This window comes from Myotis brandtii, unplaced genomic scaffold, assembly GCF_000412655.1.
Source record: "Myotis brandtii unplaced genomic scaffold, ASM41265v1 scaffold332, whole genome shotgun sequence".
Taxonomy (NCBI): domain Eukaryota; kingdom Metazoa; phylum Chordata; class Mammalia; order Chiroptera; family Vespertilionidae; genus Myotis; species Myotis brandtii.
This window is the reverse complement of record NW_005362797.1, coordinates 2,620,542-2,633,831: the sequence shown is the minus strand read 5'-3', so window position 1 is coordinate 2,633,831 and position 13,290 is coordinate 2,620,542. Positions and strand designations below refer to the sequence as shown.

At 49.6% G+C, this 13,290-nt stretch overlaps 1 protein-coding gene across 4 annotated transcripts in view; it reads right to left on the bottom strand.

Moving 5' to 3' along the window:
- The window catches only part of LOC102252495 (chromosome unknown open reading frame, human C14orf159), a 67,629-nt gene that overhangs the window by 10,334 nt on the left and 44,005 nt on the right, over positions 1–13,290 (bottom strand). For all 4 annotated transcript variants that reach the window (XM_014543678.1, XM_005871195.2, XM_014543677.1 and 1 more), the window contains exons 10-11: positions 10,822–10,970; positions 4,196–4,315 (exon numbers count right to left, since the gene is read on the bottom strand). In XM_014543678.1, coding sequence (XP_014399164.1) covers positions 4,196–4,315; positions 10,822–10,970 — 269 coding nt within the window. The remainder of the gene's footprint in view (positions 1–4,195; positions 4,316–10,821; positions 10,971–13,290) is intronic.

The window sequence follows — 13,290 nt, the reverse complement described above, 5'->3', positions numbered from 1 at the left end:
TGGGGCCCACTCTGAGTTTTAATAAGCCCTCCAGGTGCTTCTGATTCAAGTTAAAGTGTGAGAAGCACTGCTGCCCAGCACCATTTGGATATTTATAACACCGTTCGCTTAACATAATTCACTTAATGTAACTTTATGTCGCTATGAACAAAGCTCGTAGATTTCTTGAATTTGAGTCCTGCCTTCGGTTGCCTTGGCCAGGCCAGACCAAATGACTTCTCGGGGCTTATTTGGCCCGTGGGCAGGCCGTTCCCCACCCCTGCTCTAAGCCACCTGGGTTATGTACTGTTAACGCCCGATCGACTGTCAGAGAAAAAGGCTCAGGCCATCCCCCGAGGAAGCCGTCCCAGAACGCTCCCTATAGCGTGGCGGCCCGAAACCTCAGGCTGCATGGAAGCCTGTCCTCTGAGGGCGGGCAACAGCCCCGCCACCTGAGTTGTATCAGGCCTTCCTTCCTCTTTTATCGGCCAGCCCAGAGGGCCAGTTCCCACTCTGGGGACCACCTCACCGGCTCTTCTCCGAAACCTGCTGGAGTCAGTTCTCCACTCGGGTGAAGAAGGATTGATTAAGGACCTGCGGAGCTAGAGGATTGAGAAAGGTGGGGTGTCCTGGCTGCCAGTGGGGCTCGGTGGTGATAGCATCGGCCTGGAAACCGAAGGATCTCAGGTGCGATTCCCAGTCAAGGGCACCCACCTGGGTTGCAGGTTTGCTCCCCACCACCCAGTCGGGGCACCAGGGCTCCTGCGGGAGGCAACCAGTCGATGTGTTTCTCTCACAAAATTTTTTCTCTTTCTTTCTCTCCCCTTCCCTCCCTCCTTTCCACTCTCTCTGAAAAGCAATGGAAAAAAATGTCTTCTGGTGAGGATTAGCAACAATTATAAAACAGAAGCACTGTAGAATAAAAAGCCTACTTACAACTTCTCACGTATGAGGTAAAATAATCTTCTACAAGGGTGCTTATACCACAAAAGAAGTAAATATTTGATTTTTTATTATAGCACTAAGAAGAAAGAAAGAAAGAAAGAAAGAAAGAAAGAAAGAAAGAAAAGGAAGGGGAGCTCCCAATCAGGGGAGAGAGGGACGGTGCACACAGCCCACCACAGGGTGGCACAATCATGAATGAAACGTTTGCAAAGGATTATGGGAGCACTGAGAGGGGCGCTCATTTTGACTGATTTGGAAAAGGGTCATTTAATATGGGCCTTGCAGTAAATTTGGGAGACAAAGGACTGGAAAAAGTATAAATAAAGAGAGTTTCCTCGATATTGGGGGCCCAGAATTTGAAAGACACATTTTTCTCTGGGCCTGCACAGAATTTAATAAAATGTAACTCCTGTAGTCGGCACGGCAGTTCAGCCCTTACTTCGGCAGGGTGCTGTAACTGTGGTCGCTGGCCAGTTCAATAAATCCTCGCTTGCTCTTTAAGACCTAATTGGAGTCGGTGGTCTTATTCTCGAGAATGTTGGTCCACAACAGTATAGGCATTTATTATAATTTTCATTTACAAAACTGGGGAACAGAACAGAGGGTGAAGTATCCATCTTATATAAAAACTGCTGTTTGAGCCGAAACCAGTTTGGCTCAGTGGATGGAGCGTCGGCCTGTGGACTGAGGGGTCCCAGGTTCGATTCCGGTCAAGGGCATGTGCCTGGGTTGTGGACACATCCCCAGTGGGAGATGTGCAGGAGGCAGCTGATCGATGTTTCTCTCTCATTGATGTTTCTAGCTCTCTATCCCTCTCCCTTCCTCTCTGTAAGAAATCAATGAAATATATTTAAAAAAATAAATTTATCATCAGTTCTTAATGGTCAAAGAAAAAGAGACATCAAATTGAATGCAAATCAGAATTCCTCATGCTAATATTTGAACCATGGCAGTTTTTTAGTTCAAGAAAATTTTATTCCCCCTCGGAGATAACATTTTATTCAGTATTGCCTTGAGTGGTTCTGACAGATATAATCAACATCTTGTCACTGACAAGAGTGGCAGAAAGTCACATCTCAAGTGTACACAGGCCTTCTTTCTCAGAAGGCCCGGAAGTCTCATTCCAAATTTGGGAGACAAAGGACTGGAAAAAGTATAAATAAAGAGAGTTTCCTCCATATTGGGAACCCAGAATTTGAAAGACACATTTTTCTCAGGGCCTGCACAGAATTTAATAATGTAACTCCTGTAGTCGGCACTGCAGTTCAGCCTTTGCTTTGGCAGGGTGCTGTAACTGTAGTCGCTGGCCAGCTTAATAAAGGCTCCTAAATCTTGATCTGAGTCCCTGGTGGTCGTCTCCACGGGTCACCCCATTACAAGGGGTTAAGTCACCTGTCTAAGGTCACACAGCCAGTAAGTGGTGGGCCTAAGATGTGAACTCAGGCTGCTGCCTCCAGAGCTCATACTTTAAAAAAAATTTTTTTTTTAATTTTTAATTGTGTTAAAAAACAAAACAAACCCACATAGAACTGACCATCTTAGCCATTTTCAGGTGTTTAATATTAAGTATATCCACACTGTTATGCCACCCTTGAGCCCATACTCAACCTCATGGCAAGTGTGGAAATAAAAACATATGCATAGTAATATTAAAGGGAAAGAGAAGTATTTAAAATGCAGGTTTGCCAGGTGGAAACTACATACAATGGGCATGTACTGAGCATGAGAACGAGAAGCTGACATGCAAAACTAAAGATGCTGACTGTTCTGGTGAGACGGTGGTATTTCTGCCGCTCCCATCACCGTCACTACCTGCCTTTTGAAAATGCCTATAGTATTGTTGTTACATCATCCTAATGGAAAAATTAAACTCACGCTGCATCTGTGCAACGACAGGAGCCATGCATGGCTGGATCCTGGGGTACGTAGTGGGATCAGGCACATGAGGCTGCGAGGGCCCCAGGACCAGGAAAGGGGGCTGCGCTTGAGCCCACATGCAGGGGCCCTGCTGCTGGGGGCCCCATGTGCGCTGAGTCCCCCTGCAAACTCATCTCTATGCTGGTTTGGGATGACAGGACAGCTCAGCAGGCCTTAAGGGCCGGGGCGCCAATGGCGGGTGGACCCTGTCGGGCCTGAGGAAGCTGGGCCCGCTGGTTGCTGACCCGTCCCGGGTCTGCCTCCCTCCTGGTGTCAGGAGCCAAGGGTGGAGAGGAGCAGGGCTGCTGGGCCTCCTGACTCACTGTCCTGGGACATCCCTCTGCCTACCGCCCCGTGCCCACCCGGCCGGCTACAAGCGCAGCAAAGCTTCTGTGGCCGCCCAGCCCAGGGCGTTACACAGGTTTCCTCTGACCCTCTGCAAGCGTGAGGACAGCGAGGCTGGGGAATAGAGCTGCCATCGGCCTGATTCAGAGCCCTTGCTCTTTCTGGGCTACACTGAGCTGAGGGAACAGACGCCATTCTCTGTCTTCAGGCCCCAGCGCTCCCAACCCTAACTGGAGGGGACCCTGTTCACCTCCCGCAGCCCCAAATCGAAGGTTTTCATCCGAAGCTTTCATTCCACACAGCAAGCCCTCGCCCCACTGTCACGTGAGATCCCCTCCTCTCTTTAGGGGACTCCACCTGCTGCTGAAGTCACCGCATCAGGGATGCAGCGGGCCAAGCCCGTGGGGTTTGACCAATTTTACGAAGAACCTAGAATCTGGGTGGCAGATAAACTTGAGGAAATCTGAGGACTTGCAGAGAAATTTTCCTGAGGCTCTCTCCCCCTGGGATCCAAGACCCCAGGATACAGGGGCGGCAGATAACGGATCTGCCAACAGCCAGCAAACTCCAGGCCTGGGGGTTTCCTCCTCCTCTTCTGGGTGTCCCAGCTGAAAAGCGAACCAGAGTAGAGACCAGAGACGTAGGATGTGGACATCTTTTCAGATGCCTACGTGCCATCCCTACATCTTCTTTGCGAGCTGTCTGTTTCAGGTCTTTTGCCCATGTTTTAATTGGGCAGTTTGTTTTCTTATTGTGGAGTTTTAAGAGTTCTTTGTGTTTATTGATGTTTTTGGGGGGGATAAACTTCTGGCTAGACAGGCTCTGAGCCAGAACCCCCCCTAGGCAGCTAGGCCCCTCCCCCTGGGCAGTCAGGCCCCTCCCCCTGGACACCCAGGCCCCGCCCCCTGGGCAGGCAGGTCCCCCTAGGCAGTCAGGCCACACCCCCTGGGCAGCCAGGCCCCGCCCCCTGGGCAGCCAGGCTGCATTGGCCAGCCCTCCTAGCACTCACCAGCGATGACAGCGAAGTCAGCCTCCACATCACAGGCGATGACATCCCCATTTCGTATGTGGCTCTTAACGGCCTCCTTCACCTTGCCCATCCCAAGTTCATTGCCTCCGTCACCAACCCCTAAAGGAAAGACAAACCGAGTCAGTATATATAGGATCAGGCCAAATGGGGTTTGTGGGGCAGGGCCACCCCTCCACACGGGCCTCACTGCCTCTAGGGAAAGGAGGGGGTTGGCTCTGGATATATTTTCAGACAACCAGGAGATGTACTTCTCCTTTAGGTATTCTAGAAAATTCTCTAGTTAAAAATGAGTCAAAGTTTGGCCCGGCCAGTGTTGCTCAGTGGTTGAGTGTCAACCTAGGAACCATGAGGTCACAGTTCAATCCCCAGTCAGAGCACATGCCTGGGTTGCGGGCTTGATCCCCAGGGTGGGGCACGCAGGAGGCAGCCAATCGATGATCCTCTCTCATCATTGATGTTTCTATCTCCCTCTCCCTTCCTCTCTGAAATCAATAAAAATATACTTTTAAAAAAGATTAAAATGGGGACATACCATGAATGGAGGTTGCAGGACTGGGAGCTGCTCCAGGTGAGTGAGTGAGTGGTGAGTGAATGTGGGGGCCGGGACATTCCTTACATGACTGTAGACTCTATAAACACTGTACACTCAGGCTACCCTAACTTTATAAAAAAGAGTTTTCTTTCTTCAATAATAAATTTACCTGAGCTTATTGTAACTATTATCCTTTACAAACTTTAAAAATTGTTTAACTTTTTGACTCATTTGTAATAAAACTTAGCGTAAACACAAACACACTGTATAGCTGTACAAAACTATTTTTCTTTATATCCTTATTCTATAAGTTTTTTTCTAGTTCTATTTTTTTAAACTTCCTTTTTTAATTTTTTTGATTCTTTTAAAAACTAAGACATAAACACACACACTAGGGCTACACAGGGTTAGGACCATTGATATCACCGCCTTCCACTCCCCGTCCTGTCCTGTCTCACTGGGAGGTCTTCCGGGGCAAGGACACACGTGGAGCTACTGTCTCCTATGGCAACAAGGCCTCCTTCTGGAATACCTGAAGGGCCGGCCTGCGGCTCTTCCGAGGAGGGCTCACTGTTTTCTGAGACACGTTCATGGTGGTTTGCTTGTTTTTGTTTTCCATCATAGATTTGCTTGTCAGCAGATAATGCACCACGAACACGCCTCTCTATTAGTGAAAACCTTTCCGTGTTGGTTTCAAACTTTTTACGGAGCTGTTAAGGTCTGCAGAAGTTTCTGCCAAACCCTTCACTGTGAAATTTTTTGGGGATTCTTCTTCATATTTAAAAATAATATATTCTTATTGATTTCAAAGAGGAAAGGAGAGGTTCAGAGGGATAAAACATCAATGATGAGAGAGAATCATTGATCGGCTGCCTCCTGCATGCCCCGCACTGGGGTTGGAGCCCGCAACCCAGGCGTGTGCCCTGACCGGGAATCGAACCATGGCCTCCTGGTTCACAGGTCTATCTATGCTCAACCACTGAGCCATGCCAGCCGGGTGGGGATTCTTCTCCTGCACTTTCCTTTTCTCTTGCCTCTTCAGTTATGCATTCCTGTTCCAGCTCCAACACCTCCTCATTGGTCAGTTCCTCAGGAACCACCGCTAGGAGCTGCTCAATGCCATCCACACCTGCAGCCAGGTACAGGGCTTTGCCATCTCAGCCACAGACTTGGTGACTTTTGCAACCTCCTCATCCTTGGCAAGTCCTTTGACGTCATGGACCAACCTCTTGAGTGTCTTCTTCCAGACGCCACTCATACACTCCTGGACGACATCAGCCCAGCCCAGCAAGGCTCCTGATGCGGAGATAGACGCTGCAGGCCTTCATCGTTGCCTCGGCGTATTCTCAGTGTCTTCCTCAGGGGCAGCAACAGCCTGGGCAAAGGTCATCCTCGGGGAGTAGGTCTTAAAAGCTGTTTTAACTTCTCGATGGATTGTTTGGATCGCAGAGATGGTGTTTGGAGAGAGAAGCGCCACTTTGAGACTGGGATGAAGATCGCCAATAAAAGGAGCGTGTGTGGGAGCATTGGCAACAATAAGCAACATCTTGAAAGACATGTTAATCTCCAAACATACCTCTCCCTTCTGCGGACATAGCACCCGAGGAGGGCGCCTGGGAAGAGGAGCTGGGTGATCCGTGCCTTCTTGTTGCCCCTGTAGGACACTGCTTAGTGAGAAGCTCAAAGGCCCGGGGTCCTCACTGTGCCATATTAAAGGGATTCCATTTGTGGCCTGTAACACAGCCCCAGCGGAAATGTTATCCTGTCCTCAGAAGCCTTGAAAGCTGGCATCGACTTGGCCTCCGCATGGACGAAAGAACGTTCAGACATCTGTTTCCAGCATAGGGAGGTGTCATCACTATTGAATGTTTGTTCTGGCAAGTAATTTCCCTCCTAAATAAGCTTATCTAGAGTTTCCAAAAATTCCCCAGCCGCCTTCACACCAGCACTGGCAGACTCACCACTCACTTCCACATCATGTATGAATAACAATTCTTTAAAAAAATATATGTGTTTATTGATTTGAGAGAGATGGGAAAGGAGAGAGAGAGAGAGAGAGAGAGAGAGAGAGAGAGATCCATGTGAGAGAGAAACATGGATCGGTTGCCTCCCATATGCACCCTGACCAGGGATCAAACCCACAACCTGGGCATATCCCGGACCAAGAATCAAACCAGTGACCTTTGGGTGTACAGAATGAAGCTCCAACCAACTGAGCCACACCGGCCAGGGCTCAATACTGATTCTGGAACTGCTTCAGTCACCTAGAGCTAGCAGGAAATTCATCGTAGTCGGGTCCACCCTTTTCTTTCACCAATACACTTCTCGCTTCATCATGATCGTCAGGGTGCTGAGAAGGACATGCTTCTGTGTCTGGTCCCTAATCCAGATCATCAGACGTTTCTCCACGTCTGATACGGCACCTTTTCAAATGTTCGTTGGTCTCGTTGCTTTCAATGAAGCAGATCCTGTAATGACTTTCATTACTTTTTCCTTGTTCGTCAAGACGGTAGCTGTGGTGAATGGGAGAGGCAGACTGGTGAGCAGGGACCGCCACTGACTTTCCATCGTCGGAGACCGTAACCACTTTTAATTTAATTTCAGTCACTTGACATGGCCTCTTAATGGCAACGTTAGCAGTGATTTTGTATGTTTGGGGCCATGATGAACAAAACACAAGATTAAATCAAGCACAGGAGAAAAGGATGCAGTTAGGAGACTCAGTAACATGGCATACTGCTTTACCAGGACAGCAAACTTTTTTTTGATGTTGTTAATTCTCACCTAAGGATATTTTTTTTTCCATTGCTTTTCAGAAGAGAGGGGAAGGGAGGGAGGGAGGGGGAGAGAGAGAGAGAAGCATCGATGTAAGAGAGACACATCGACTGGTTGCCTCCCATATGCACCCAGACAGGGGGCAGGGAGCAACCCAGGTACATGCTCTTGACTGGGAATCGAACCCAAGACCCTTCGGCGTATGCACTCTAACCACTGAGCAACACTGGGCAGGGCTACAGCAAACTTTTTTCTATAGAAGTAGAAAGAGTACACTCTAAAAGAATGATAAAGATATAGTAAATACAGAAACCAATAACATAGTCATTTATTATCATTCTCAAGTATTATGTACTGTCCATAATGGTATGTGCTATAGTTTCATGCTGTGAGTGGCGCTGTAGGTCTGTTTACACCAGCATCTCCACAGACATGTGAGTAATGGAATGCTCTGACGTCTAGACAGCTACAGTGTCACTAGGCGATGGGACTCTTTCAGCTCCATTATAATCGTAGGGGACCGACCTTGTATACGCGGCCCAGGTGGACCGGAACATCAGATGCCTCGCATGATTGTCAGTTTCTGCAGCTGTTTCTACAAAGGCTTGGACTGTGAGGTGTGGGCAAAAAGGGGGCCACATGCTGACCTGACAGGCCCAGGGAGGAGGCCTGCATGGCGCTTGCAAACTCAGGGACCTAAAGTAACCACAAAGGATCGTCTGAAATGAAAACTTCAACTAAAAGCAGTTTATGGTGGGTAGTCACGTCCGAGGCTGGTATCTTCCCTGACAAAGGTCAGTCTTTACCTTAACTGAGCCTACTGTCTTTCTGCATCTACGATAACATATCACTGGAATGTCAAAGTCATTTTCCTTTTTCCGGATCCCTCAAAGCACAGGCTCCACCAATCCCCTCGTTGTTATTGAGTTAACTGTTGACTGTTAACTATCCTGCCCCCACCCAAGTAAAAGAAGTGTGTCTGTCATTTACTTTTTATCCAATCCCACAGGTTTCCCCGCTTTGCTTTCTCCCGCCTCCCTAATCTATCCCCAGTGGATTCCGTGTAACCCCCTTACGTCGCCTCTTTTTTTTTTTAATATAAATTTTATTGATTTTTTACAGAGAGGAAGGGAGAGGGATAGAGAGTTAGAAACATCGATGAGAGAGAAACATTGATCAGCTGCCTCCTGCACACCCACTACTGGGGATGTGACCACAACCAAGGTACATGCCCTTGACTGGAATCGAACCTGGGACCCTTCAGTCCGCAGGCTGACGCTCTATCCACTGAGCCAAACCGGCTAGGGCTACATCTCCTCCTTTGGTTGTAAGGTGAACAAGGTGAAAAAACACCATTCTCCGGAGCAGTATCCCAAGAGGTTGAGATTCTGCTTCCAGACAACTGTCAACAGTTCGGCTCAAATAAACTCACAAAATTCTCGACAGGTTTGCATGTTTTTATACGTTAACAGAGGGAACTTCCACCAGGGTTAGCACTCATTGTGAGGCGGCGGAGCGGGGCAGTGGAGGTGACCCACCTGGAGACCTGGACTGGGCCAAAAGGATGGACCATGGACCGTAGTGGCAACCTAATTCCTTCGGTCCGCACCCCAAGGGTTTTTCTCGGAACAGTGTGGAGACCCGTGACAGCGCATTTTATGACTTTCATCCTGTTCACTCCTCAAACCAGTCCTGCCCGTGGCCTTGTTCTCCTGACTGAGCTCGAAGAGTCTCTGAGAGGGCCAGGGCTGGGGTAGTCAGCGAAAGGTGGGTGTCTGTGTTCTCATTGGAGCGCTCTGTGCAGGACGAGGCAGCTGCCTGGGAAACTGAGGAATAGGGTGTTTGCTGATGGAGCCGCGAGGAAGGACCATCAGGGGTAAGTAGTCCTGCTGGGCACGGGGCTGTGGGAAACCACGGGAGGGGCTTCAGCCCCCGAGGCCCAGAGAAGCACCCAGAGGCCCACCAAGGGGGCAGCTTGACGGGGCAGCAGTCAGCTCCCCTGGGATCTCGGGGGGCCTCAGTGGGGGATCAGCACAGATTGGGGGTCTGTTCGGCGGGGAACAGCAGCTCCTTTGGACCCCGATTGCTCCTTTGGACAAGGAGACCCTTTCCTTCGCCACCCTGGGAACACCCCCCCCCGCCCCCCCCAGGCTCTAGGTCAGCACTACTGCCCGCGGGCCGGATACGGCCCGTTTGAAATGAATAAAACTAAAAAAAAAAAAAAAAAAGACCGTACCCTTTTATGTAATGATGTTTACTTTGAATTTATATTAGTTCACACAAACACTCCATCCATGCTTTTGTTCCGGCCCTCCGGTCCCGTTTAAGAACCCATTGTGGCCCTCGAGTCAAAAAGTTTGCCCACCCCAGGCTCTAGGCCCTAGGCGCCCTGCCCAGAGCAACAGGAAGCACAAAACCAAAGACACAGTGGATACCACGCCCCAGGCCGCTTCTGGGAAAGACCAGGGTGGGTTTGCAGAAGTTTTCAGCTCAGCCGGGAAGACTTTCATGGACTCATTAGAACCTTAAAAGCCCGAGGTGACTAATGAGTCTGGGAAACGCTCCAGGGTTGGAGAAAACAGATAAAGGCAGACAGAAGGGCAAACGGGTTAATGACTGCAGGTCCTGATCCCTGTCGCCCCCAGGGGAGGAAGCCTTGCAGAAATCCATCCAGTTCCTGAAAAGCTTGTCAGGTAGGGTCTTGGGAGTCTGGGCTCAGCTTCCGATTCTCCCGGCAGCAGCAATGAGCTGGGCAAGCTCAAGAAGCCCCTTCGGCCTCATTTTTGGACACTAGACCTGCCTTACCTACCTCACAGGGGTTTAGAGAGGCCTCAGCAATACCATCAATGTGAAACCTCTTTGAAAACGATAAAGTTCTGTACTTTCCGCGAATGACCACACTAGGATACGATTAGCAGTCCAAAGATGGCACTAATCACATCGTTAACACTATTTTAAAATTAAGATGCTTCCTAAGATGATACATAGTATACTTGGTACATTCACCCCGTGTGACCACCGTAATATACCGTGCCTTGATATTATTATTATTATTCTATTATTAGTTTTAATAGTTTAGAGTTGGGCAAACAGAACGCGCAGGGTTCAATGTCATTTCCCTTGGATGCTTGTGGGAACGTTGGCTTTCCAAATGACGTTGTCATTATTGTCTACACAGACCCTCTCTGGAGTGGAAAACAATGGCCCCCCATATAACTCTTTCCTGCCCTGTGTTCAATAGTCAATAAAAAGGCATGTAGCGCGGACACGTCCTGAATTCCCGGTGCCTCCTGCTTACCCGTTGACGAGATTCCAGGAATTTTCTGGGCTACAAGGAAAAGGTCGTCAATGGGGTCCACCAAATGCTTGATGTTCATTTTCCTGGCGTTGTAGTAGTTGCCGTCCGCAGCCCTGCCTGCGCGCTCTATCGCCACCAGGTGGTCGAATCTGCGGGGGAGCAAGAGCACAGAGTCCTGAAGCAGAGGGTGGCTGCCTCCTGTAGCATCAGGACTTTTCTGTGGAGGACAGGTCACTCTCTCTTGGATTCCTTCATTCCTACAGAACGTGGCTGAACGGCTGCTCTGTGGCAGGGCCTGTGCTGGAGCTGGTCTATCTGATCACTGTAAGAAGTGGTATCAGAATCTTTAACAATTTATTAGAGTCGGAGGCCGTGAGAGCAGGAAGGCCGAGGGTCAGGGTCAGGGAGGGCCGTGGTCGATGCCGGAGCCTGGCCCAGATCTCCACGAACCGGCGGGGGAGCCGGCACCCAGGGCTGTGAGTGTTGGCTGCTATTGGCCCACCACTGCCCCTTCCAGGCTCTTGCTCAGTTTACAGACACAAACAGACCAAAATGGAATTGAAGTATTGGAGTCTGGCCCTTTAAATACAGTTCCTCATGTTGTGACCCAACCATAAAATTATTTTCGTTGCTACTTCATAACTGGAATGTTGCTACTGTTATGAATCGTCATGTAAATATCGGATAGGCAGGATGGTCTTAGGCGACCCCTGTGAAAGGGTCGTTCGACCGCCAAAGGAGTCGTGACCCACAGGTTGAGAACCGCTGTATTAGACCCACGAATCTACCACATGATAAACTTCCTCAGACAGGAAGAGACAGAGAGGTAAGGGGTACAGGTGGCGTGGTGGGGAGGATGTAGGCTGTGGCATCAGCTCGCAGGTCCTCATGACACTGGCCCTGGATAAGCGGCTTCACCTCTCTGACCCGTGTCTACGTCTGTCACGTGACCCAACAACGGCACCCCTCTTCTGCAGTGTGGGGAGTGGGACGTGAGGAAAGCCCGTGAGGCACTGAGCGTGCAGCACCACACCGACGAGATCCTCGTCAGCTCGCAGGTCCTCATGACACTGGCCCTGGATAAGCGGCTTCACCTCTCTGACCCGTGTCTACGTCTGTCACGTGACCCAACAACGGCACCCCTCTCCTGCAGTGTGGGAAGTGGGACGTGAGGAAAGCCCGCGAGGCACTGAGCATGCAGCACCACACCGATGAGATCCTTAGGCTCAGGGGCTGTGGTTGCTCTTACTATTGGAGGAACATTGTGTTGATCATCCAAGTGAAGAACAGAGAAATTGCACTTTTATATCTCTCTAAATCTGCCCCACCCCATGATGGAGTTCTTCAAAATCTTAACTCTGCTGTGGAAACACTGGGGGGGGGGGCAACTCAAAAAATCTAAATAGAATTACTATGGGATCCAGCAATTCCACTGCGGTTTACACCCCAAAGAACTGAAAGCCGGGTGTTGAAGAGATAGTTACACACCCATATGCCTGACAGCATTAGTCACAATGGACAAAAGGTGGAACCACCCCAAGTGTCTATCAGCCAAGGAACACATCAGCAAAATGTGGTCTCTGCATGCTATGGAATAGGATTCAGCCTTCCAAAGGACAGGAATTCTGATACCTGCTACAATGGGGATGCATCTCAAGGACATTTTGCCAGGTGAAATAAGCCAGTCACTAAAAGGACAGATCCTATGTGATTCCATGTACATGAGGGCCCTACAATAGTAAACATATAGAGACATAAAGTAGAACGGCAGGTATCAGGGGCTGGGAGTCGGAAGGAATGTGAATGGGGACAGAGTTCCCGCTGGAAAAATGAAAGAGTTCTGCTGGAGATGGATGGTGGGGACAGCCGCACAACAACGTGTATGTCCTAACGGCACAGAACTGTGCACTTAAAACCGCAAAAATGTGAATTTTATGTTGTGTATATTTTACCATAATAAAAACAACATTGCAACTCCGGATGCTTTCTCTGTACATGTTTTGAAAAACAAGACTTCCTGCCGGTCCACGTGCCTTGGTTGTGCTGGAATGACAAGCAGGTGGACGAGCAGGCCCTGAGCAGGTGCTGGAAGGTCACCCCGAGGCGACGTGCCCCGTGCGGGACAGGTGGCCCTTGAGAAGCAAAGCAACAGGAGGAAGGAGCCGGCCCTGAGTTCCCTCTGGGTGGACACAGTGGTGATAAAAATCAACTCAGCTCTGAGCTCTGAGCCAGACCCATGCAGCCTCTGTTCTAGAAGGAGAGCACTGTGTCTGGACCTTCCCCAGGAACACGCAGCGCCACCCCTCCTGAAGGTGCATTGATTAAAAAAAAAAAATAAAAAAAAAATATTAGAGGTCTGGTGCACAACATTCATGCACTGGAGGGGAGAGGGCTAGTCCCTCAGCCCAGTCTGTGCCCTCTTGCAGTCCAGGACCCCTTGGGGGATGTCTGCCTGCCGGCTTAGGCCCG